The sequence below is a fragment of the Marmota flaviventris genome, chromosome 10 (assembly GCF_047511675.1).
Source record: "Marmota flaviventris isolate mMarFla1 chromosome 10, mMarFla1.hap1, whole genome shotgun sequence".
Classification (NCBI taxonomy): Eukaryota; Metazoa; Chordata; class Mammalia; order Rodentia; family Sciuridae; genus Marmota; species Marmota flaviventris.
The window spans coordinates 27,657,954-27,683,620 of NC_092507.1; the positions used below are offsets into that span (position 1 = coordinate 27,657,954).

Here is a 25,667-nt window from a genome sequence, read left to right on the forward strand (position 1 = left end):
ATGCAGCTCTGCTTTTAATCTTTTACCACCTTTTTATTATTTTATTTTTACCCTTTTATATTTGAGCTTTGTCACACTTTTATCCTTTTGCTTTTTGACATTTTGGTTTAACATTTTTTACCTTGTCTAGTCGGGGCCGTAAATTATTTAATTTTTCGTCTTTTTTAATATCGCTCCTTCCTCTCTCATTCCTTACCTTCATTTTCTCTTCATTATTTCCCTCTTAACCATTCTATTTGGCTCCTCCCTTAACTCTCCCTTTTCTCCGTCCTATTTTTAAACACATCCATATTCCTCTAATTGCCCATCAGCAACCCTCTAATTCCTTTGCTTTTTTTTATTTGTTTATTTTTATCTTTTACATTTTCACATTATGGTTTTTTCTCCTGTTCTTGTTGAGATCTTTTGACTTATTGGGTTTAGCAGCTTGAATTTTTTATGTGAGCCTAGTTAACAAGAAGTGGATCATAAAGCCTGGCAGGATGGAGAGATCATATATATATATATATATATATATTTTTAACTGGGAAGATTCCAGAGAGGGTCTTGCCCCAAAGAGGGGGCTATTCTCTCCCCAGCCCTCTTCCTCTGGCTCCATCAGCAACCTGCCAAGAATCCCCATTAGACCTATGTCCCCCTTATTGGGGATCTCTCGGTGATAATAACCCTGGGATCTGGGGATAAGGCCCACAGACTCAAGCTCCCGCTACACAGGGGCGGTGCCCTGAGGTCTGCTATTCCCTGGGATTCCTGGAGGAATGGTGTGCTTCCCCATTGCATCCCTACCTGTCCCACCACCCAGCCTCTGGGCGCCTGTGCCATGAGTCACAGTTTGGGGGAGGACATAGGACCATCCAGGAGGGCCTGACCAGAGGCATCTGCTGGGAAAGCAGCGGGGAGCCACCCGTCTGGACAATGCTGCATGCAGGCTACTCCCCGCAGCAGCCTTACTGAGCCCCGAACAGGCTCTGTGAGCTCCCCCTGGGTAGAGGAACAGCCCAGGCATGTGGTCCTCACAGGTCTGTTTGCTGTTATAAGGGAGAGGCTGACTAGGGCCAGAATTACCCTCAAATCTTGGGTCAGATTCTGCTGGGCTGTGACTGAGCTGTCTCCCCTCAAGCTAGCCCGGCGAGGGTCCCCATGAGCAGTGCTGTGACTCTGAGAGGGTCTGTCCTGTGCCTCTGCACAGTCCTGAGGCCTCCCTCGCAGGAGGGGCTGGCCCTGTGGAGTGGCTTTGATGCTCGGTGGAAGGAACCGAGGCCTGAGTCTGTCCTCTGGCTCTGATCCAAGCTGCAAGGTGCAGAGAGCACGGGAGATCCCAAGAGCCACTTCCTGGTTGAAATGGGTCAGAGGGGACTCTATTCAGTCCCCATCTGAGGGAGGAGGAGGATGGAGGAGAGAGGAAAGCATGGAGAAAGGATGGGATGCCAGTGGTCCTAGCTGCCAGCTCTCAAGGAGGGGACACTGCAGAAGGTGGCATGTAATGGGCTTCCAGCCTGGGGAGGCAGAGCCACAGCAACCCTCACAGCTGAAGGACGGAGCGGGAGAAGCAGCCTGTGACCTGGTGCAGTAGGCAGCTCACCCCCTTCTACCTCCATCTTGGTTCCTACTCAGACAGCAGGGGCTCAGGTAGTGGATGGGGGTGGGGTGCACAAGCATGGGTCTCCCTCTGCCATGTGAGTGGCACCCATGTCCCAGCTGCTCCCTAGGGTTTCCACCTTCCTGAAGCCCCCCGCCACCACCCGGCCTTTTAGAGGTGAGCACGACAGGGGTCTCTCCAGCCTAGATGGTGAGCCCACCCCCAGCGCAGACAGCCCTTCCCACAGGGGCTGCAGGCTCTTACCAGCACGGTGGTGACGATGAGTGACCTGTTTGTCAGAGAGTCGGTGACATTAGGGCCTCGGCCTTTGGCAACCTCCGTGATATTGAGCCCGTCAGCGGGGCTCCACACCCCCACCTGGATGGACAGACAGAGGAGAGGGTGCTTTCCATGTGCTCCCTAGCCGCCAGGAGCACCGTCATCCCACTGTCGTTGCCTGCATGCTGGGAGTCAACTGTACCGATGACAACTCTGTTGCCCTCCCTGTCCTTCCAGGACAAAGACCCCCAAGGCATCCACGTGCCTGGATATATATACCACCTCCCCTTTCAGAGGGACACGGGAAATCAGAGGCAGCTCCAGGGAACCTGGAAAAGCAGTTGGGCTGAGCAGATGCCAAGCAGGGGCTGAGCGACTTGGAGGTCCTGCCCTGGGGTCAGGTCCTGCCCCGGGATGCCTCTTGGAAGACCCTGAGCATCCTGCTGCTCACTCACTGGGTCTGAGTCCCAGTGTCACCTTCAGTGACCAGACACCTTCCAAAGCCCAAGATGGCCTGGAACAAGGGCCACATGCCCCACACGATTGTGGACTGAGGGAGCAATGAGCGGCCTGTGTGCAGGCCTGCAGTCTGGCAGGAGGGCTGTCCTGGGAAGCCCTTTGGGGGTGGTAGCATAAGGAGGGGTGAACTTCACAGCAGGGGGTGGTCTGGGATGCACCTGGGTTTGAGGACAGTTTATTTTGTGAGTTACTTCTAAAGTCAGCAGACACCTTGGCCAAGATGGCAAAATATCTGCACCCTGTCCCCAGCACCCTTTGGATACGGGGTTTGAGGCTGGAGGGAGGAAAGGAAGGTCAAGTTTATAAATGGGCCTAAAGCTCTGGGCCTCTTGGAGATCCTTTCTGACTCAGCTCTGCCCAGCTGTGCCCCATTTTGGCCCCTCTCTGTCAAGGAAGGTTCTGGCACGCCCACTGTGTCCTTGGCCCAGTTGGGGAGGGGGGGGTACTCAGGAAACTTAATCAATTAAACAGAGAGGCTGAATGCAAACACCCCATTCAGAGAGCTGTGCAAAGCAGATAGCAGAGAGATATGTAATTATGCCTGGGTAATTCTGCTTTAATCCTCCCAAAGCCACTGGCTGAAGCTGCCTGGATCAGCTATGACCTGGCTTAGCAAACAGAAGTGAGGATATGAGAGGCCGTGCGGCTGCGTTTGGGGCTCAGCATCCTCTCCGGGCAGGATCTCTGCCTCTGCGGACCACCAGGGCCACATGGAGAGGGGACAGGTAGGCAGCAGCCAAGAGGCTCTTTTCTCACATGGACCAAGCTCAGAGTGGAGGTCAGCACTGGGGTGTCGGAGGTACTTAACAAACATCTGTCCAGAGGTTGCATGAACAGCAGGGTCCCTCCTGTAGAAAGCTCTACTGAGTTCTGGCTTTGGGGCTTGCTAGACAGCAGGTGCTTTGGAGCTGAAAGACAGTTAAAGAGCGAGGAGGCTCTCTGCTCACAGTCTAGGTGGCTGTGACCAGGAGCCTCTGGTGGGTGCCCCACATGCCAATCTATGTCCAGGGATAATGGTATTGAGCATTGGCCAGGGTGTGCCAGATTGCTGGGATAGGGAGACTCCAGGTGGGCACAGATAGAAAGAGTGTGCCAGTGATCAATTATTGATGCCTGCCATGGGCACAGGAGAAGGAAATGGTAGCGTGTGTGCCATCGACTGTCATCTCTATTTTCAGAGACACGGTAGCTGAGAAAGCAAAACTACAACAGCAACCTGAGCGAATTCTGCACCCCCGAAGCGCTGTCAGGAAGGCTGCTCTCCACCAGGGTTGAAATGGAACCCACTCCATGGGAACTCAGAGTTTGCATGGGGTTGGACCATCTGGCCTTGGTCATCTCAGGAGTGCAGGCCACAGCCCCGTCCTTAGGGGCTGGCACAATGTGTGACATGAAACGGTTGTAAAGGAAGGGTGAGCTCTCCCTGTCCAACCCCTCCCCAGCACAGTGGCCCCCATGTGTCAGAAAGCTCAGGAGTTCACAGAGGACTCCTGGCCACAGGAGCTGCAAGCCGAGCGGAGTGGGTCTATGCATGAGGGGCAGAGGCCACAGCCTGCACCTGGGGCTACAGGAGGGAACATGCCCAGGGATGTGGGAAGGTGTGGGTGCAACTAGACCGTGGGGTTTGTTAGGGAGCAGTGGAGGCCAGGCCTGAAGGCCCAGCTGGGATACTGGTCAAAGAGCCTTTTGGTTCTGAGTGAGGCTGAAGCTTAGTGATTTGGCATGGGGTGGCGGGGGCAAGCTGGGCTTGGGGAAGCTTTTTGTGTGTACATTTGAGATGGCTGAAGGGCTCAAGGGTGAGATGCGGCAGCTCGGGTAGGATATTAAAATAATCCAGAGGCTGAGCCAGGCAGGCGGGGAGGAGAGAGAGGAATCAACCTCTGAAGCAGCATCAGAGGCCACCCACTCTCCAGCCTCAACTCCCTGGGTTTTATACACACCATCTCTCAGGGTTGGAGAAGGGCCCCGGTGGCTAACAGGGACCAGTCTGTTGCAGGACAGGTATGGCTGAGCCCTGGCCCCACGTTCCAGGGGTTGCTGAGAATCTGGGGCTCACGTTAAACCTATTCTTGGCCCAGCAGCCTGACTTTGACAGAACATGCTGGGGGTTCCCAGGGGTCAGAATTGGCCTCATTAAAAACATTTCTACGTTAGTGAGATGGGGAGCCCCACCCCCACCCCAGCCCCAGGCGGGCTTGCTTTCCTTGTCCAGAACTCTTTGAAATCAGAAGCCTTAAAAGCTGAGTGAGCTCAATCTGTTCCAACCTTTCTTCAAGGCTAGAAACCACCTCAAGCCTTCTAGACGAGCAATGGGCAGCCAGACAATCAATCTTTGCTTACATGCCTCTAGTGACAGTGAGCTCACTACTTCCCAGGTGGTCATGCCCTGGAGGTTAGAATGCTAGTTTTATTCATATCAGCCCTGCAGGGACTCAGAGGCAGTCTGTCTGTCCCATGGGTCTTTTAGGTTAAGCATCTTTGATGGTCCTTGCTCAGTGATGGCTTGGGTGTCTGCTACCACCAGCCACTGGGCTCTTCACCTCTCGTGATCTCTGCTGGGCCCATAGATCTGCAGTGGTCACAATGGGTGGTGTCCAACCTCAAGCACAGGCTGCACCAGGTCCTGTCCTCTGCCTCTGAGCCTCTGCCAGGAGCCTGCGGGAGGGGGTTGAAGAAGACCCTGCTCCTCTGCCTGACCTCCATCTCTGAGTCCACACACCTTCTCCAGGCCATCTTCCTTCAGGCTGATGATGTCCAGATCAAAATCTGTCCGCAAGCCACTGGTTTTGTTGAAAACAATCCGTCCAGTTAATCCTTCCCATTGAGCCTGCGGAGGGGAGAGGGCAGAGAGCGGCAATTCCTCAGGCTCATAAATCATCATTCGGTACAACTGTACAATGCTTCATTTTAATTACTCCTTGCACTGATACTGTTCCCCCAAGACCATGATTAATTAATAATCACCTCCATCATTGCTGGGGCCGCCGTGCGAGCCAGCGATTTCCATAAATTCTATTATGCTCTTTACCCAGCTCCGCATTCGCACCTCCTCGTGTACAACATCGATCTCGGATGCGCTCAAATGAGCCCCCGCCTCAAAGCCATGGGAAGGGGGAGCCTGTGTCAAACCCCCGGAGAGGGTAGGGAGGCAGCAGAGGTGCTGGGGCAGGCAAGAGCCGCCGAGAGGCAGGAACACCAGAGGGACCTGGCTACAGAACTAGGAACCTGAAGTAGCCCCCCAGAGGCAGGGGAGACCGAGGAGGCGCCTCCTCCACCCTCAGCCCTACCTCCAGGCACACTAGGACTCAGAGCTCTGGGGTCAGGGTGCTGGGTTCAAGCACAATCGCCGCGGGAACTTCGGTGTTCCATGTCTCCTCAGCTATAAAATGTAACTGATCGCTACGTACCCCTCCTACCAAAGTGCGGTAAGGGCGAAATAAATCACATAGACTGCTGAGAACAGTGCCTGGCAGAACATGAACCCTGGACAAATAGTGGCTTTTATTTTATCTTATTTATTTATTTTTAAAATTTGAAACGGTATTTTTTAATAGACCAACTATTAAGGAAATAGCACGTTCACACATTGGAACCAAGAAAACAGACAACTTAAGATTTTAATTTAAGATTTTAAGTTATTTTGATCATTATCCATCAAAAGACTCTAAATACAATAGACATTGTATTTTAAATATCTTAAATTTTTTTTTTTTAAATTGTCATTAGAATCATTAACAGAGAGAGGCAGGTGGAGGTTCGGCAGGCCAAACTGAGTGAAGCTCCGCCTTCCAGACCATGGTGAGCCCAACTGGCCACTGGCTGTTTTTGTAAATGGTTGATTAGCTCACGGTCGTGCCCACCTGTTCACAGACAGGTTCTGGTTGCTTTTGAAATGCAGCTGCCGAGGTGAGATGCTTGAGGTGGGGACAGAGCTGATTTGACCCAGGAAGCCTGAACTTCTTTTCTATCTGCTTCTTTATGGAGAACTGGCACCACACGATACCTTTCCTGGGGGCCTGGAGCATCAACTCTATGAGGCACGTTCAGGCTGTTCAGAGCACATGACCTCCCCAGGGGTGGGGGTGGGGGTGTAGTGGGCCAGGCCAGGATCCTGATTCCGGCTGGAGCCACACCAGCTCACACAGCCCAGCAGAGACAGCAGAGACTGGGCCAAGTCAGAAGGCCTTCCCAGGGCCTTGCCCCGCAGCCCCAGCTGGGTTCCTTCCCAGACTTAGGATGGCAGCAGCTCTGCATTGAACACTCAGGCTTTCTAAGTCTGGGGGAAAAACAAATCCCTGGAGTCCTGGGGAGCAAAGGTAGGCTTGGGAGCAAGAGACAACCTGGGGCCCACACAGCCTGACTGGGCTGGCAGGTGGCGGCAGGGGAGAGGTCTCCAGGGAAAAGAGAGGCCAAGGGAGAGCTGAATATTGGCTGCATCCTGGCTTGGATCAGGTTCCCTGCAGACTGAGAAAGGCCCCAGCCTTTCCCTGGATGAGCTTGCCCAGAACCCGAGCACGCACCCACAAGTTCCCACAGATCTGGGAGGCTGAGCTACCCACAGATCCCAGCGAAAACCCCTGGGGCTCTCCAAGCACTGGGGCAGTTCTGGGGCACTGTGAGATCTTCCTGATGAATACCCATGTGGACAAATGGGTTTCCTAACTCAGGAAGGGGGCGGCGCCTTGGGGGTCAGGGAGGCATGTAAAACAAAAGGGGTTAGAACATGAACTTTACTCTAGTGATCTCACCCCTCAGTTGCAGGAAGGGATAGGTTACCGCTTCACAGGTGTTGAAAAAGTCTATCAACTGCTTGACACAGAGTCTGCATGTAGCTCTCTAGGATTACGGCTGGCACTTGGCTGGGGACAAAGGGGTAGTCACTTGGGCCAAGTCCAGCTCCAGTAGGAAGCTCATCACAGAGCCGTCATCTTCCCCTGCAGGAGCCCACTGAGTTCTCACGGTGATCCTGCCAGCTGGGCCTCCTATTAAAATGCCCCCACCTGACAGATGTGGATACTGAGGCTCAGAGAGGAACCGAGTTATGCAGGTCCCCAATACTGGCAGGCACAGGATGTTCTCTTGCTGCAGTAGCAGAGCTGAAGGGCTGGGGGTCACAGCGCCCATGGGGATGGGGAGAGCTGACATGGAACTCAGGGAGCCGGGAACCAAGGAACTGGGGACAGAGATGAAAAGACACACCAGAGAAGGCAAACGCCAAAGTTTCTGACTTCACAGGGAGGCTCTGCTTCCCTCAGGCCGGCTCCCCAGTCCCTCTCCTCGCAGCCCCCACAGCCTGGGCTACCTCCTGGCCCCCAGGGGAAATCACAGCGGGTGCCCTGGAGGCTGGCTGGGAGGCAGCTTTCTCCCCACAGCCACAGGGGAATTAAATGCCAGCAGGTGCGGCCTGGCTGTGGGCGGGTGGGCAGGGGCAGGGCAGGGAGCCACCGGCAGCTCCTCCCCTTGACATTTCCCAGCCCGCCCGCCCCCTCCAGCCGCAGCGCAGGACTCGCTAAATGAAAGATGCTTCACACGCTCTGAACTCCGGCCTGGTATTTCCCAGCTCCTCTCGGAAATGCCAAGTCTTTAAAATGATTTACTGTCACGCAGTCAGATGGGGAGACGGGCAACTCGGAAATGGACCCGGGAAGACCGTGCACGGCTCTGGAGGGGCACCTGGGTTCTGGTTGTGGCCAGCTGCGGGACCTCGGGCAAGCCGGCACTAACGAGATGAGATGTATGGGGGCTGAAGATGGGGGTCATTTATCCTCAGGGTACCCCAACCATGGCCAGTCAGTCCCAGGAGGGAGAGAAGCTCCCTGGGAGGGTGGGCAGGGTTGCATCTGCTCCCTCAGGGGTCCATTCCAAGGAGGGAGGGGTGATGGGTGGAGTTGAAGCAGGGTGGTCTGCAGCCCCTCTAGCTGGAGTGGTGATGGCAACAGCAGGAACAGTGGCCAAGCTCCTCAGCACCCCTGTGCCCGGCACTGGCCTCCATGCCCCACGCACCCCACCACTCCCTCAGTCCTCCCACAACCCTACGAGATATCTGCTATGGCCTCCACAGTAGAGGGAGACATTAAGGTGCAGAGAGGTTTTGTAGCTTGGCCAAGGTCACACAGCTAGAAAGTGGTTAAGATTCCAAGCCACCTCCATGTGGCTCCTGATGCTCCCAAATCTACCTGCAGAGCCAGAGGAGGGATAGGGCAGGGCTGTGGACTGGCGTTACCGAGACCCCAGGGATGGACGTGCAGGGATCTGGAAATTCAGTCTCAGAGTTCCCCAAGAGCAAGTGATGTCACCAGCTGCTCAGCTCTTCTTGGGCATTGGGCAGTGAACTACCTCTGCACTTTTGATAGGTAGGATGGGAAGGGATAGTCGTGAACCTCTTAGGCCAGAGCATCTCAGGATCCTGGAGTCCCTTCCAGGAGTGAGGGGACTAGGCCCGAGGCCTGGCTTCTCCCTCTGGAGGACTGGAAGGAGGTCCTGCCAGGTGAGGGGCTGGTCTAAAGCTTCACAGCCAGGAAGAGGGAGAGACGAGGTCCAAAGGCACGAGACGGAGCTCAGAATCCATGTTGTGTCCACATTCCTTTTAATATTGCTGACAGGTGGGAGGAGCTGCTGTTGGCCTCACCCCAAAGCAGCCACGGAGACCTGGGGCCTCAGGGAAGCTGTCCGGCCCTTGTGTGAGAGATGGGGGTCCCCGGATGCCTTCCTTTGCAATGGAATCATATTTGAATGAAGTAACTGGGGGGACGCCTGCCTCCCTCCCAGGGCTGCGGGCTCTGTGGGTGCCGGGCTCCTCTGCTTTAGCCACAGTGGGACCCCGCACAGCTCGGTGCCTGACCCCCACAAGCCCACAGCAAATAGCTACTGAGTCAACAAACAAACCCTCAGGTCAGCGCGCCTCCTTTGTTGTCCCCTGTGCTTGTTCCTGAGGGACCCTCTACCTGGAGCCCTCCTGAAGATCTTCTCATTGGCCTTGGTGTTGCCCCACATGGTCACACCCTCTGGGATGCCCCGCCTAGATCTCCTCCTCCCTAGCCTCTTCACTGGACTTCATACCCCCATTTTACAGATGAGGTGACTGAGGCTTGGGAAGGTTCTCTAGCTTGCTTCAGGCCACACAGCCAGCAAGCAAAGACCCCCACCTGCTGTACGTTGAAGCCCATGCTATGGCTGTCAACAGTACCGACCACTTGCCAGCACGTACCACAGCCTGAGGACTCTGTCTCTCGATCACCAGTAAGGCTGGTCCTTATATATCCTGGAGATTAGTGCTCTGTCTGACGTGTGTGTGGCAAAAATTTGCTCCCAAAATGTAGGCTCTTTCCTTACCTCATTGATTGTTTCTTTTGCTGAGAAGAAGCTGTTTAGTTTGAGTCCACCCATTTATTAATTCTTGATTTTATTTCTTGTGCTTTAGGAGTCTTGTTAAGGAAGTCAGGGCCTAATCCCACATGATGAAGATTAGGGCCTACTTTTTCCTCTATTAGGTGCAGGGTCTATGGTCTAACTCCTAGATCCTTGATCCACTTTGAGTTGAGTTTTATGCATGGGGAGAGATAGGGGTTTATTTTCATTTTTCTGCATATGGATTTCCAGTTTTCCCAGCACTATTTGTTGAAGAGGCTATCTTAATCTCCAGGATACATAAAGAACTCAAAAAACTTAATACCCAAAAAACGAACAACCCAACCAATAAATGGGAGCTGAGCAGACACTTCTCAGAAGAAGATATACATTTGATCAACAAATATATGAAAGAATGTTCAATATCTCTAGTAATTAGAGAAATGCAAATCAAAACTACTCTAGGATTTCGTCTCACGCCAGTCAGAATGGCAGTTATCAAGAATACAGACAAGAATAAATTTTGGTGAGGATGTCGGGGAAAAGGCACACTCATACATTGCTGGTGGGACTTCATGTGGGTGCAACCAATCTGGAAAGCAGTATGGAGATTCCTTAGAAAACCTAGAATGGAACCACCATTTGACCCAGCTATCCCACTCCTTAAGTCCCAAAGAACTTAAAATCAGTGTTCAATAGTGACGCAGCCACATCAATGTTTATAGCTAAACTGTGGAAGCAATTAGATGCCCTTTAATAGATGATGAATGGATAAAGAAACTGTGGTATATATACACAATGGAATATTACTCATCATTAAAAGAGAATAAAATTATGGCGTTTGCAGGTAAGTGGATGGAATTGGAGAATATCACGCTAAGCGAAGTCAGCCAATCCCCCAAAACCAAAGGCCAAATGTTCTCTCTGATAAGTGGATGCTGATCCATAATAGGAGGGATGGGAAAAATGGAGGAAATTTAATGGGGCCAAGGGGAGGGGGCATGAGGGTAGGAAAGATGGTGGAATGAGATGGACATCATTACCCTAGGTACACGTATGACTGCCCATATGGTGCGATGCTACATCAGGTACAGAGAAATGAAAAGTTGTGCTACAATTGCAATTGTGTACATTGAATCAAAATGCATTCTGCTTCATATATACCTAATTAAAATAAATTAATTAATTCATTAAAAAAAGACTGGTCATATGGAGCTCATTTTCAACCAAGGAAACTGAGGCTCAGCTATGCCAGGAAACCTGCCCAAGTTCATGTGGAATTGAAAGCTGTCCTGGCTCTGAACCTGGGCCCACCACCGCCCCGCTGTGCTGGGGCTTCGGCAGCCTCTGGAGGGAGGGGGCGTGGGAACTCACCTCCTTGATGAAGTTCATGAAGCGGCCACCAAAGCGCCAGGCCTTATGCCGGTGGCACTGCAGGGAGTTCACCGTCATCTGGGGGGCCCTCTGGTAGCACACGGACACGATGTGGACAGCGTCGTACAGTAAGGCTGCGTCGGTCTGGAGGGAGGTCCAGGGTCTGTCTGAGAGCAACCCTGAGCCCCTCAGTCCTTTGCCCACCCTGCCTGAGTCCTGTCTCCCACTGCAAGCTCAAGGCGTCCTGGTGAGAAAAAGGCCCAGAGGCCATCCTGTCCCACCCTGGAGAGAGGCCAGGCATGGGCGACTGCTGGTCTGCTAATGCTCCCGGTGCCACACTCTCCTGACAGACCTCCCACCCCGCCCCTTCACGGATCCCTGACCACTCCTCTCCCTCCTCCCCAGTCTCACACCTGCTGGGCACAGCCTAAAGTCCCTGTGCTCAGGATCCCTGGTCCTTATCCCTGGGGCCCCTGGGGCAGGGCTGTCTGATTCTTCTTAGTGCCCCTGGCTCCTGACCTGGGGTCGGGCTCACACATGGCAGGACTTAGGAAGTGGTGGGAGGGAGACAGGAAATAGGAAGGCAGGAGGGAGGGAAGGAAGGGGGAAATCAGGGGGAGCCCCGGGGGTCCGCCTGCCTGGCTGCCCTCTGTACCATCATCACTCCATCCAACAGGCCAGACTCTGCTCGGGGAGCCGCCTGCAGCCGCTCCATGGACCACTTCTCCACGATGGCTGAGACGTGGGGGTTGTCCACGTTGAGGATGCGGAACCCCGTCAGGTTCACCCCCGAGTAGCGGTAGGGCTCCAGGTCTAGTGCGTAGAGATCCTGGGGAGAGAGGTCTGCGTGAGTCAAGGTGCGGCCACTGCCTTAGCTCCAGCCCCGCCTCCTGCCCCTCCTGAATCAGGGTTGCCTGGGCTGGGGCTGCGGCTCCCTGCAGAACCCTGCAAAAGTGCTGGGAGCACCCATAGGAGGACTGGACTCAGAGTCAACTCGGACTCAGGTCTGCCTGGGGCACTGACCTCGGGCTAACTAGGGGGCCTCAGCCTGTTTCTTCTTCTACAAAATGGGGACCACTCCTCTTTATAGGACCTAGTGAAGCAGTTCCCATGAGTCACCCATCAGACAAGCTTCAGAATGCTGTTTCCTTTCCAGGGCGGTAGGGTGGAGAGGACACTCACTTTGCAAAGACAGAGGGTGCTAGGTCTGTACATCTCCAGGTTACCCAGAAGGACGCTAAAGGGAATGTTTTCTCCTTTAAAAGAGGGGACTCAAGGAGTACTGCTGCCCTCCCCACTCCTTCCTCCCCAGTCACAGCCAGGGCCACCTCCCATGGCTCCTAGGAGCAGCTGTCCTGCAAATGGCCAGGGCAGGCCCCAGCTGAGCGTCCAGAAGAGCAAGGTCTTAGAGCCTGAGCAGCCCGCCCCGGCTCCTGCTGCAGCTCCAGCTTTGGGGCCAGGGAACCGTCACATCAGGGAGCCCAAGAGGAAGGGGCAGTGGGAGAAGCCAACTTCCCCTGACCTGACAAGAGATGGCAGTAGAGAAAGGGTGGGAGGAAGTCAGAGGAGCAGAGAGAGCTGTGGTCTGTTAAAAATGACCCCCAACTTGGAAATAGGCAAAAGGGGAGCAGAACGTTCTCGCAATGCGACAAAGAAGGGTTGTTTACCAGGAAGGTCCAGGGTTACTTAATCCCCCAGGGGATGCTTTGACTTCACTGTTGGCTTCTGATTAAAGGCCCAGACGCAGGGTGAACATGCAGATCTGTGTCCAGCAGAAAAGGTGACCCCCCTAAGGCTGTGAGGTTTATTGCTTTGCAGGAGATTAATTAATTTTGTATCTGACCTATGTCTCCCCTCTCCTGTCTGAAATACCAATGAACACCCAGTTCCTCAGATGCTCTGCGGGCCAGCTCCACCACCCTACTGGTCCCTCCCACCTGGGAAATGTGTTCATCTACATTTGCATGAGATTCATTTCTTTGGCTTTTTGAAATGTATACTTTGGCAATCTAGGTTGGCCCCTCCCATTGGTGGGGAAACTAAGTCTGGTGGTCATTGTTTGATCTCCCCCACAGCCTCTGCATTTCCATATTCTTCCCTCACTGAGCTGCCTTCCCCCCTGGCCTCTGGTCTGTCCTCTCCCCTGGGTCCCTGACTCCATCCCTGTACCCTGTGCTTGAAGAGATGGCTAGACACCCTCCTTGGTTGTACTTGAGGCTCCATGGTACCATCATTGCAGCCTCCACCCCATCCATCCCAGCCTCAGATGAATCAATGATGGCTCATGCAAAGATGATGAGTGATAAGAGCAAGAGCCCACAGAGCAGATCTTTTACACTGCGCTGGCTTCCTGCGGTCTCTGCCATGTCCCTAATGGATGCTCAACTCCTCCTGCTCCTCCTGCACCCTCAACAGCCCCCTTCTGGAAGGCACGGTGTTGATTTCTTCTTTGAAGGTTTGCAGAGCAGACTTAAAGGGAGGTAAGAAAGTCTAACCCCACCCGTGCCCAAAGGGGACCGTTTGCCTTTGGTATCCACAGCTCCCAGATCCATGGATTCAACCACCACAGAACAAAACCATCAGAACAAGGTTGTGTCCACACTGAGCATGTGGGCTGAGCATTGTTTGGTCCTGGAACAATGCAGTGTGTTAGCTATTTACACAGCAGGGATGTTGTATTAGGTCTCATAAGTGATCTAGAGATGATTTATAGTACATGGGAGTGTGTGCACAGGTCATGTGCAATCACCACACCATTTTATAGAAGGGACTTGAACATCTGCAGAGGTCCTGGAACAAATCCCCCACGGCCACCAAAGAACAGCTAGAGAGCCCTGATTCTAAGCCAGGATTTGGGTTGAGGAAGAGGCTGGATGAAAGCAGGAGGCAGGGTCTTCAGCAAAAGAGGGGTTCCCACTGAGATGGCCAGAGGGTGTCTAGATGGCCCCGGTCTCAGCGGGGAGTGGAGGATAGCCACTGTCCTCTCCCTGCCTGTGGGGGACATCACAGCCCCCATGAAGTGGGTATTTAATGGTGTTCTCCTTTTATAGGTGAGAAAAGAGGGTGCGAAGGGTAAGGTGACTTGTGGAAGAGGTGATTATACCTCCAGGACTCTGTCCCCACAAGCGGGTTAGAGCATAGTGGGTCAGTTACTGTGGGCGTGATCCCGGTGGATGAGTTTGGGATTTCCTCTCTCTCCCTGGTATGCTCACGTGCCCTTCTGCCATCCTTACGATGAAGCAGGAAGGCCCTTGCCAGATGCCGGCACCATGACCTTGGACTTCCCTGCCTCCAGAATTCTGAGCCATGTAAACTCTTGTTTATCACTTCCTCAGTCTATGGCATTCTGTTATCACAGCAGAAAATGGGCTAAATCACATCCCGAAGGAGGTGGCTTACTGAGGCAGCCCGAGGTGCTGGCTGAGAGCAGAACACGAGGTCAGGTTATCTGGGTTCAAGTTGCCTCCTCAGTTGCCTCATCTGCAAAATGGGATGATCACCGTACCTACCATACAGGCTTGACGTGAAAGAAGCGGGTTAACTGACGTGCTCAGAACATGTCTGGTACACAGGGACATTTGGCATGTGTCTGACAAGTTGCCTATTTGCCTGTCTGGTGGCAGGTTGTCACAACCAGGGATGCAGCCCCTAGGGACATCGCCGGATCACTGGAGGAGAGGAGCAGACTCGGGTTGGGCCCTTCCTACCTGAGCCCTCCTGGCAATCAAAACACTGTCACAGTTTGCTGAGCACCTGTCCCCAGGAGAGCAGCAGGTGCTGTTCTGAATGCCACATGTATTAAATTGTCTAACTCATGTCCCCACTTCCCACTCAAAGGAAGAAACTGAGTCCCAGGGAAACTTGAGTCTTTGGCTTGAGGGGACAGAGCTGGAGAGTGATGGTGTCAACCCCAGTCACTCCTTTAACCAGGACCCAGGACCAAGAGAGCTTCCTCAAACCTCCTCTGACGGGGGTCTGTGGAGCTGGGAGAGGGTCAGAGCTGAACTGCTGGGGCCATGGGACAGAGGCCGACCTTTGCCCTCAGGGATAGCCCTCCTCCCACTCCCAGCAGGAGCCTTGGCCTCTTCTGATTCAGAACTGACCTGATGTCTAAGGCTTGACAGATGCCGCAGCAGCAACCTGCCCAGGGCCTCTGTGACCGGCTTATCCTCTTCTAGCACCAGAGACCAACCTGACTTAGGGTGAAGGGCGGCATCTCTGGTGTAGAGGGGGCCTTGGGTGCTGGTGTAACTGTTTCTCACTTTCCAGACACAGCATTTGTCTGTTGGGACAGTCAAAGCCTGGGAGGGAATGATGGGGTGGCGTGGTTGGGGGGGGTCACCTTCCTCTTTGTTACCCGCCCTGCCTGGCTGCAGAGTGTTGTAGGGCTTGTGGCACAGAGTGCCCCCATCCCTGTGACATGAGGGCAGTGACAATGGTGAAGAGGCCTCTTTGTCCAGCTCTGATTATTTTTGCTCAAACTGCCCTGGGCTGAGACCCCCAAGTGCTGTACACAGTGAACTGTGGGCAACTCTGCCGCTTGGCAAAAAGTCGCATTCTTGATGCCAAATGTTGACACACTGAATTCAGTATCGACTAGGGACCTTTTAGAAACATTCAGCATAACATAATAGACTAATTCATTAGCACCCCATGGGTCTGAATGGGTAGAAGCTGAAGCTCGGGAAACATCGCCTTAAGGAATGACAGATGAAAATATCTTTCCCATGATATAACTGTTATTGCCGGGAAGTGGCATTAATTGTGATTGCTTATCTATTAATTTATTATAATTCTTTTTTCACCTCCAGGCTTTTACCTACACATGACATGTACCGGGCCTCAGCTGGGGCTGATTAACGCAGGGTTATCTGGGAACGGCTCAGAGCTGGCTGGAACAGATAATGCGGCAGGGGTAATTAAAATGTCTTCTGCGTGGGAGAAGCAAGTTTAGTTGGAGAATTCTTTAGAGGCAAAGAGTTGGTGACGTGGGTTTCTCCAAAGGGGAAGGAGATAAATGCCAAATGCCACTGCCTTCCCCAGTACAGCCATGAATGACCCAGGGACACAAAGAGGGACAATCGGGAGGTGGCGTTCTAGGCCAGGAAGGAGGTCCCTGAAGCTGGAGCAGGACAGGGTCCGGGGGACACAGCTGAGCCTGGGGCAGGGGGCTTCTGGGAATACCCTGGTAGACTCGGCACATTCGCTCCACTGCAGAACTATGTGTTCTATAGGAGCCGGCAGGACCCAGAGTCAGGAACCTGGGTCTCGGTCACTGATCTGCTGTGAGATTCTGGGCAAGTCACAAAAATCTCCCTGATGCCAGGTCTCCCCGTCTGCGGGGAAGGTAAGCGCCCTGCTGGCTGGCCTCAGTGGGGTGACGAGGAAAATCTGCAGATGCAGAGAGAGGGCCTTGAAGGGTGGGGTGCTGGGATTTGGCGGGGAGGCTCCATTTCCCTGACTAGGGTCAACCACCATGGCTGGACCAGGCAGTATGTGGAAGCCCAGCTGGCCAGAGGAGCCGCGGGACACTTCATGCGAGCTCTGAGCATGACAGGTTTGGAAGAGGGCTCTGGAGCTGGACGGCAGATCCTAGGCGCCCAAAATTCACGCTCTGCCCCTTTCTTGGGGCGCCACCTCTGTGAGCCTCAGTTTCCAGGTTTTCTAAAATTTGGGGAGAGCCATAGCTTCCTTGGAGAGTTGTTCTGAATTCTGCAGGGGACGGGGTCTGCCGAGCACACAGAGAACATGAGCAGGACTCATTTAATTCGTTTATTGAATACTTCCACCACGCTAAGTGCCAAGCGTCGCGTAAGCCCGTTATGGATATCAACGCATGAAATACTCCCGCTAACAATCCTAGAAAGTAAAACCGCTGTCGTCACGATTCTACAGAAGCGGAAATGAGTCACGGAAAGGGCAAGTAGCTTGCTCAAGGCAGCGGAAGAGTCTCGGTTCTCATCAGGGAGCCTGGCATCAGAGACCGCGGTCTTAGCTGAGGCTGCTGTGACAGTGTTGGTGACTTCACTGGTCACACTCTGCATTGCGGGCATGCACTCATTCATTCACCCATCACGCAGGCGTTAATGAGCACCTGCCACGTGCCAGGCATGGCTTAGCCACTGCAGGTGGATTCCCCCATGAAGAAAGCCTGCCTGCCCCTGAGCTCTGTGGGACCCATCTCTCTACGCCCCTCCCTCCCAAACGCCCAGCTCAGAGCCCGGCACCTGGGAGTGCCTTTGTAAATGGCTGCTAGACAAATGAACGAATGACTGATTGAATTAAGGAAATGAACAGTTAAAGGGACCCTACTGGGAGCTAGAGGGAGACCCTGAGGTGCTAGGATCCTTCCTCTAAGACCTCCTACCTTGCCCCCAGTGGACAGTGGTATTTCTATGCAGGGCACTGGGGTCACTGGGGTGGTGCCTTTTGCAGAGCCTTGTCCTGGAATGGTATCAAGGATCTGGTGGCCTCATCCCAAGCCTCTGCTGACTTTCTAGTACACAGCATGGCAGGAAGAAGCCAGTGTGGGTGGGCAGAGATCCAAAAGGGACTCAAGGGAAAGGGTTCCTGGTCCCAGTCCCCAGGATTCCTTTTACCCAATGGGGCTCCTGGCAAGCTCCAGGTCTGAGCCCTGGACAGGCTCTGCATGGGCACAGGGTACAGCTGGGGAAGCGGGGTGACAGGCAGGTGTGCTGGTAGATGCTCTCTGGTGTGGGGAGGGAACCTCACTGGTAGCACATGCCTGCTTCTATGGCATATGCACTCCCCCCATGGCCAATTTCAAGCTACCAACAAGATGTGGAGTTGGGGGCCGATGATAGCAGTCGGCTCTCGGAAGCCAGAGCGAGCCAACTCCAGCTCACTGCTCAAGAGCTAACCTGCCCCTCAGCTTTTGCTCATGCTCTTCTTTACACGTGGAGCCCCTTCCCCTCTCTGCCTTGCTGAACTCCTACTGACCCTTCAAAGCCCAGCGTCCAAGCATCTGCTTTTCTGCAAAGCCTGCCTCAAACCTCCCACCTTCCCCCAGGCCCTCAGCACGAGCATGCCCTTGTGCTGAGCTCCGCAGCTATCCGTCTGGCCTGTGCAGGCACAAGCCAGCAAGCCTGCTGTATCGAGCAGGGCACAGGGAGGAAGGCTCAGAGAGGAAGGCCTCTGTCCTCGTCATCTGCAAACACTCAGCTTAGCCTAGGTCTGGGTAAGGAATATAAATACACTGGGTGCCCAATAAATGAATGAGCTATACAGGGAGGGGCCTGCAGGGCTAAGGGTGGCTGGTTTCAGCAAGAGGGTGATCAGCGGTGCTGTTGCTGCCCAGATGTGGGTTGGTGGAATAGTCTACCAGGGCCCTGGGGGAGGTCTGGGGTGCCTAGTTCTAAGCTAGGTGGCTTGGTGTTGGTGCCCTTGGCAAAGGAATGCTTTTATTCTGCTGATCTCAGGCCACAACTAATTATCCTAATGGGTTTAAATGGCCCTAAATGTTCTCAGAGTTTGGACAGGACCCATCTGGAGCCTGCAGGTGGACAGCGAGGGGGCTGACTTCAGTGTGGACGTAGCAGGAATCAGAAGTGGTCATTCTCGTTGCTGTACAAGGCCTGAGACAGGCGTGGGAGAGTGGGCGCTGCGAGCGGCGGGTCACAGAGGAACACTGGCTGCCTCCCCGGCTCTGCAGGAACTAGGTGCTGCTCCCAGCATCTTGCCCGATGGACTCATTAGTCCTCACGACTTCCCCAAGGGGCAGAAGCCCATTTTGCAGAGGAAGAAACTGAGCCACAGAGGTCAGATGACTTACCCAAGGCCCCGTGGCCAGTGGGCAGTGGAGCTTGAGCCCATCCTGGCTCCAGAGCCCAGGCCCTTCATCCCAACACCAGGAGGCTTCTCGAAAGTGGGCAGGTCACAAAGACATCTATGGGCCCTTACCCGGAGCCAACACACCTATCGACTTGGATCCTCTCTAACTGCAGCCACTGTGTCCAGCAGGCTGGCCCAAGCCAGGCTACCATGCCCCTATCTAAGGCCTCCCACCTCCTTGTGCCAGGCCCGGGGGTACGTTACCAGCGTGGTGAAGATGAAGTGGTAGTACTCGGTCATCATGCCCATAGCCATGGCCTGCAGAAGAGCAGAGGGTCAGCCGCCAGCAGCACCCAATGCCCTCCCTTCACCCAGGGGTGAGAGCTGGGGACAGGCCAGGCTGGGCCACGGGCTGGGTGAGGCTGGTGTCCTCTAACACCTTCCTTGAATAGTGACAATGACCAGCCAACAGATGACGGTGGCATCAACTGGGACGGATTCAGATGCAGAGTTTTGGGCCACACTCTCCAAAGGGTCCCCATTTGTGGGACCAGCTAGGGTTGAGTGGTGTTGGGGGGCTGTCCTGAGCAGGGGCCTGCCCCAGAAGCTGCGTGCTGTGTGACATCCCTGCTCGGGTCCCGGGTGCCCACAGAGCAGGCCACACAGCTGCTGCGGGTTATTATTCCACCCTCCACGAAGCCTGCATTCCCTGCGTCCTGTGTATTTTTGTAGAAGCCGATAATCCGTAATACTAATGACGCTAATGCTTTTTCCATAGAGCTCCTCAGAATGCCGGACCCACAGAGTGCTCTGGGGAAAATGTCACAGGATCAAGTAGACCTTGAAACTGCCGCACGTTCCGGCCCACCCCTGGAGCCTCCCAGGCCCGTCAGCCAGGTACGGGTTGGGCTGGAGGAGCTAGTAGCAGGCAGGTGGCCTGAACTTCCTCCAATCCTGCATTTAGCTGAGCACAGCCCTCATTTTTAATTCTAGAAGTTTTCAAATCAGACAGAGCTGGGAGTCAATTCCAGCTTCCTAGCCGGATGACCTTGGGTCCATTACGTTCCCTTGAGCCTCAGTGTCTGCCCACCTGTCCACCAGGCAGGCTATACACCCCCCTTTCCGACAGTCAGTGAGGAGCGATGGGTACCTGGCAGAGTATCTCCTCAGTAAACCAAAGTTGTGATTGTCACTTTCATTCTGTTACATGTGCTGGGAAGAGATGGGAGGCCCTAGGCACACGTGGCTGGGAGAATGTGTGCGGAGGGATTTCTGGAGCCTGGGTTTCCTGCACATCCATGTCAAGGACGCCTAGGCCCAGTGCAGACTGTGCCGGGGACTGGGACCAACTCTTGATTTCCTCCACTCAAGGAAGCCTGCAGCACTGCGTATAGTGGGGATTGTCAACCCCACTACAAAGGAGGGATGGATTCCAGGCAGGTCACATGGAAGGGCTGAAGCAGGTGGGACTGGAGCCCCTTGAGGCTCTGAAAATACTCCAGGCCCCTGCTCAGCCCCCCTGCCTCTTCCCCGGGGTCCTTGATGCCACCGGCACCTCACTGGCTCACATGCAGAAGGCCCACAGATGCCTGCTCCCGCCGCCAGGAGTGCTTTCTGGGGTGACCTAATGGCCTTTGACTCAAAGCACAGGCGCAAGTCTGGGTGGCTGGTTTTGGAGCCACACCCAGGAGGGGGTTGCAGGCGACTCCACTGTTGTTTTCTTAGGTGTCTGGCAGAGCCGGGCTCTTGTCCCCTGTGTGCCACGTGGAGCGGTGCTCAGGAACAGCGGCCCGGCCAGGACCCCCACCCCCACCCCCTGCCCTGTTGCTGCAGAGTGGAGCAGAACCTCCATAACCCTCCCAGCAGCAGGAGAGGAACAGCACCCATCTCTGGAGCCACGGGGAATGAGTCACTGGGGGAGGCGGCCAGGCCTTCTGGGGACCGACCCTGAGAACCCAAGGCCTCTCTGCGGTTCCCCAAGGACTCTGCTCCGCGTGGCTTCAGGGGCCTCCCGGCAGCCCCCGACCCCCTCCAGATGGAAGGCAGCATTTACCCAGCGCTCCAGGCCTGGCAGGGGCAGGTCAGCCACCCCACACCACGTCAGAGTGCAAAGGTCACTTGCTGTCTGCTTGGCTGCTGGTGGAACTGAGGCTCAGAGAGGAAAACTGACACCCAGGGTCACAGGCCAGGCAGAGGCAGAGGTCAAGCCCAGTTGGGATCGGGCAGATGTGGCACCATACTCAGGAAAGGGGAGACAGTGGCAGGCAGACCCCCACCCGGTTCCCCACAGGCTGCTGCTCACGCACCTGCTTGAGGATCTGGGCGGCCATGGTGTGGCTGCAGTCGAAGATGATGCGGAACTCCCGGCCGCGCTTCATCTCCTTGAGCAGGGGGCGCGCGTCGTCCGAGTCGATGGGGAGCTGGCGGATCTTGAGGCGGATATTGTATCTTGAAGGAGCCATGATGAGCTCCTGCAGCCGGATGAGCCCTGGGGGACAGGGGCACAGCACACACATGGACACATGCGCACACACCCACTCAGACGCGTGTGCCTGTGGCCATGGGTCAACAGATAGACGTGGACACAATGTGTGGCCCACAGGGACCTGTACATGTCCCTGGGCACAGCCACAAGTGTCTCGAGACAGGCAGAGGTACCCGTGGGCAGACGTGTGCACACCCCTGGGCGTGCCTGCCCACGCATGCACACTTATAGCAGATGTGTATGCACCTACGGATACATGGCTACCGTTGGGTGGGTGTGGACTGGACACACACCTGGGCTCATAAGCTCCAGCAGATGTAGGACAGAGGCCTGTGCAGACACGGATACAGGTGCACACAGGGACAGAATCCAGGGGCTCAGGCAGCGGATTCCTGCCCCCCACGCCTACCTGTTTCTCTCTGGTTCTAGGTTAGAGATTTACAGAAACGTGGGACGTCCCTTCCTTAAACATCTCCAGCAAATCTGCCTCTGGGAAGTAGGCACAAGAGCAGCTCCGGCCTCAACGTTGCTAACCCAGACCAACCGCCACACAGGTAGAGGCAGGTGGTACCAATGCCACCTCCCAAGGGCAGGGTCAAGGGCGGGGTTCATTCAGCCACCTCCTCCACGAAGCCTTCCTCTATTGCTCTGCTCAGAAAAGACTCTCTCCCCGACCTGCTCTGCGGCCTCTCCCTCAGCCTCCCCCAGCCTCCCCTCTCTCCTCACCTTGCAAAGAGCACCTGGATGTTCCTAGCTGGGTCCCCATGGCGCCTGGCACAGGGCCTGGCACTCAGGTAGGACTCAACAAAAATTTCCATAATTGGATTGACTTACTGTTTTTCTCTCCCCACACTGAAAAAAAAAAAATCTACCCTCCAACTTGGCATTTTGTAAAATCACTTAATCTGGGGACTTCCAGGGAAAACTGAATGTCACTTCCTGGAGACAAATGGCTTGCTCAGATCTAATTAAGTTCACTTCCGTTCCAGTTTCAAGCCACATTCTTGCTGACTCTTCTAGGCTTGCTGTTCTCCAGAGGCCCCCACCCAGCCCACTTGAGGAGGGGCTGAGCCAGCAGGTCCCTGCTCATCCCCAGGCCCAGCCCTGCACCCTGGACCCTGTTCTCACAGCCAGTAAGCTTCTGGATTTTGTGATTCTGCAGGGGTCCAGTCCCAGCTCTCAGGGCAGAGCATGTGGCCCCAGCCTGGCCAGCTTGTTAGCACTTCCTCTACGAGTAGGGACTGATTCAGAATTGGATACAGGACCCAGTTGGTTCTATCAGAGTGATTCCCAGAACCTGTGCCAGAACAACTGGTCAGAAACTCTCCCTTTTTATTCAACTTCAAATAGGGAGGATATAATTCTAGGGGTCACCGCACGGAACTTCACAAGGACTCCAACAGGGCAGAAGTCAGAGAGGATAGACAGAAAATAAGTTCCAATGATACTCATGGGAGCCCCTGGATCAAACACTACCTGAAGCTAAAATTATCCCTGAACATTTTAGTAAAGGCTGCCAACAAACCCTCCCACAACACATACGCCTTTTTTTTTTTTTTTTTTTAAAGCTAGCTCATACTGGATTACAGTTGCCAAAGGCTGTTACAATGTCCCCTATCTGGACAGAGTCGTCCACTCGGCCCACTTCAGAAGCCTTCCAACAGAGTCCCACTTTCCAAAACAATCCCTGGCGCACAGCCTGACTCCATTCAGCTCTCGTTCCCATTCCTGAGGGGTAGACAATGTGATTGTTGTCCCTCGTTGCACTGTGCTAGTGGGGACAGAGATGCAGCCCTGTTCCCTCTGCCTCCCAGAGAGCTCCAAAACAAGTTTCACCAAGGTCAGGGGCATCAGGAACAGCCAGCTCACTGAGAAGCCCCAAACCAGGTGCCTTGGCAGGGGGATGGCTGTGCAATTCTGGAATGTTCCAGGCCACACAGGCCTCCTAACACCAGGCTTGATGGGGGGAGGGGAGGATATCAGTTGACCTCAGCAAAGGAGGGGCCACGAGCTGCCCCCCATCCAGGCCCGTCTGTCCACCTCCCAACCGATCCAGAAACTGTCACTTGGTTTGGCTGAAAGATGTTGACCTGCCGCACCTGTTGCTGGTCGGGAGGCCCAGAGTGCGCAGTTTGCTCTTGGTTCTCCGATTCATGCTCAGCATCAGCAGGCATGTGGGCTTTGGGGACGCAGAACATGAGGACAGGGACAGGCTGGACGCTGGAGCAGAGGCCACCAGGGCCTCCGTGTCAGCCGAGCACATGTAATGCATGGTGACCCACATTCGCCAGCAGCAAGTGCCCGAGCTCCTGCCCATCAGTGTGTTCCCCAGGGAGGCCGGAGGCTACTCTCGGCCCTCCCTGGTGCGGGCCCGGGCAGCCTTTGCCTGAGCACTTCCTGGCCACTTCCCTAATCAATCCCTCTCAAAATATCTGCAGTGAATCACGGTTGTTGGAATCGTACTTTCCACTTACGAAGCACTTCTGCATTCATTACCCTATTTAACCATCTCCCAAATCCTAGAAGGCACAGAGAACGCAGACCTTCATTCCGACGTGACAGATAAAGAAACTGAGGGCTGTGGAGGTGAAGGGACCCTCCCGGGGGTTTGCAGATTGCTAGGAAAGGGATCAAACGTCGAGACCCAGTCTTTTGGCTCCTAGGCTGGGACCTTCCTCTCCACTCCAATTTTTCTAACCCTCTCCTTTCCCCTTGATGATGCATGGATTGGGTTGGGATGGTGGAGACGGCAAAGCTCAAAGGGGCAAGTGCTGGTCGACCGCAGGGCGAGCCCCATTCCTCGCCTGCCGGTATCCACGTCCTTTGCCCGTGTGCCGTGGTAGCACACGGGAGGACAGAGAGGTGCGGAGGAGAGCTGAGGCACGTCTGTCATCCCTGCAAGGCCTGCTGAGACTGTCCAATGGGCAGGTGAGCCAGCAACTGAGACCAGGAAAACCGCCGAGCCACACTCGGGAAGTCGCTGGCCCCGGGGACTTAGGAGCTAACAAGTGCTTATTATTTCAAGCCACTGAATTTTTGGGGTGTTTTATTTTTACACAGCTTCTTGTAGGAAGGGCTGACAGATGCACTCTCTGCTGGCACGCTAAAAGAAGTGTGCTTTTGGTTGGTGGCAGGGTGCCAGTCCCAAGAGATGACTCATGACTGGGAGGAGCCAACCAAGGCAATCCCATTCCCATTCGACAGTTTCTAGAGTACTAGGCATGGACCCAGCGAGCTAGACAGGACCATCTTCTAGAAGGTTCCAGGAAGATTTCCCTCCAGAAGAAGTACGACTCACATTAAGACACATCCCTTCAGTTCCTACCTGTTTCTTTCCTGCTTGGGGCATTGTCAGGTTGAAGAAGTGATGGCCAGAGTTACAGCCACTCTATTGAGACCATAAGGGGAACCAAGAGGGCCGTGGCAAGATCCACCCAGCATCTTGACTTTGTGGAGCTGTGAAACAAGCCCCAGAAAGGCCCAAGCCCAGTCTTGGCAGAGAGGTGGATGCGTGGTCACTGTGCAAGTTGATTTGAGCTGCGTTGTCTGTCACCAGCTATCCTAATGGACACCCCCTAATGGTACCCCCAAAGCAGAAAGCTAGAACACTTCCCATTCCATGGATCTGTCCTGCCCCACCTACCACGTCCTGACCTGCAAGCACGCCTCTTGCTACCCACCGTTCATTTTCAAAGCTAAATTTATTGTTTAAATCCAACCCCAAATCCCTAATGCCAAGTGTCTTCCTGACTAAATCGCTTTCCTCATTGACTCTTTGTTTTTAAAAGCTTTTCTTTTGAATGGAACTGAATGGAATTGAGTCAAATGAAAAAAAACAAATCAAATTAAGTGATGATTAAATATTGCAGGAAAGAATGCATTGGGCGCTGGGGAAAGAAATGAAAATGCAAGCGTCCCATTTTTTTTTTAAGGAATTGATCATATTATAGGAGAGTGGTGCCCATCTAGAGGTCACTGGTCACTCCAGGCCGTGGGATCTCAGGATCCAGTGACACCCGTGTGCAGTCGGAGCCAGAGGCTTGGGGCCAGGAAGCTCCAGACCTCAGCATGGGCTCTGAGCAATGTCACCAGTGAGGTGCCCGTCAGGGTGTGCCAGCTCCCTTTCCCCTTCCAAGCCCACCCCACCCACCAGGTGGAGGCCAGCGCCCTGGACGGTGGTGGACACCAGGGTCTGTTCTGCCCGCTCTGTGCCCAGGACACTCCGATGTTCAACACCCTCTCACATCGGGTCCCCTCTTCCACTCCACCCAATTCTCTGCCAAGCCACCCCTC

At 54.4% G+C, this 25,667-nt stretch overlaps 1 protein-coding gene across 2 annotated transcripts in view; it reads right to left on the minus strand.

Annotated features, from left to right (window-relative positions):
- Grik3 (glutamate ionotropic receptor kainate type subunit 3) overlaps positions 1-25,667 on the minus strand; it is a 207,859-nt gene that overhangs the window by 40,807 nt on the left and 141,385 nt on the right. For both annotated transcript variants that reach the window (XM_027937396.2, XM_071617686.1), the window contains exons 4-9: positions 21,196-21,377; positions 19,154-19,207; positions 11,754-11,927; positions 11,099-11,242; positions 5,097-5,204; positions 1,844-1,957 (exon numbers count right to left, since the gene is read on the minus strand). In XM_027937396.2, coding sequence (XP_027793197.1) covers positions 1,844-1,957; positions 5,097-5,204; positions 11,099-11,242; positions 11,754-11,927; positions 19,154-19,207; positions 21,196-21,377 — 776 coding nt within the window. The remainder of the gene's footprint in view (positions 1-1,843; positions 1,958-5,096; positions 5,205-11,098; positions 11,243-11,753; positions 11,928-19,153; positions 19,208-21,195; positions 21,378-25,667) is intronic.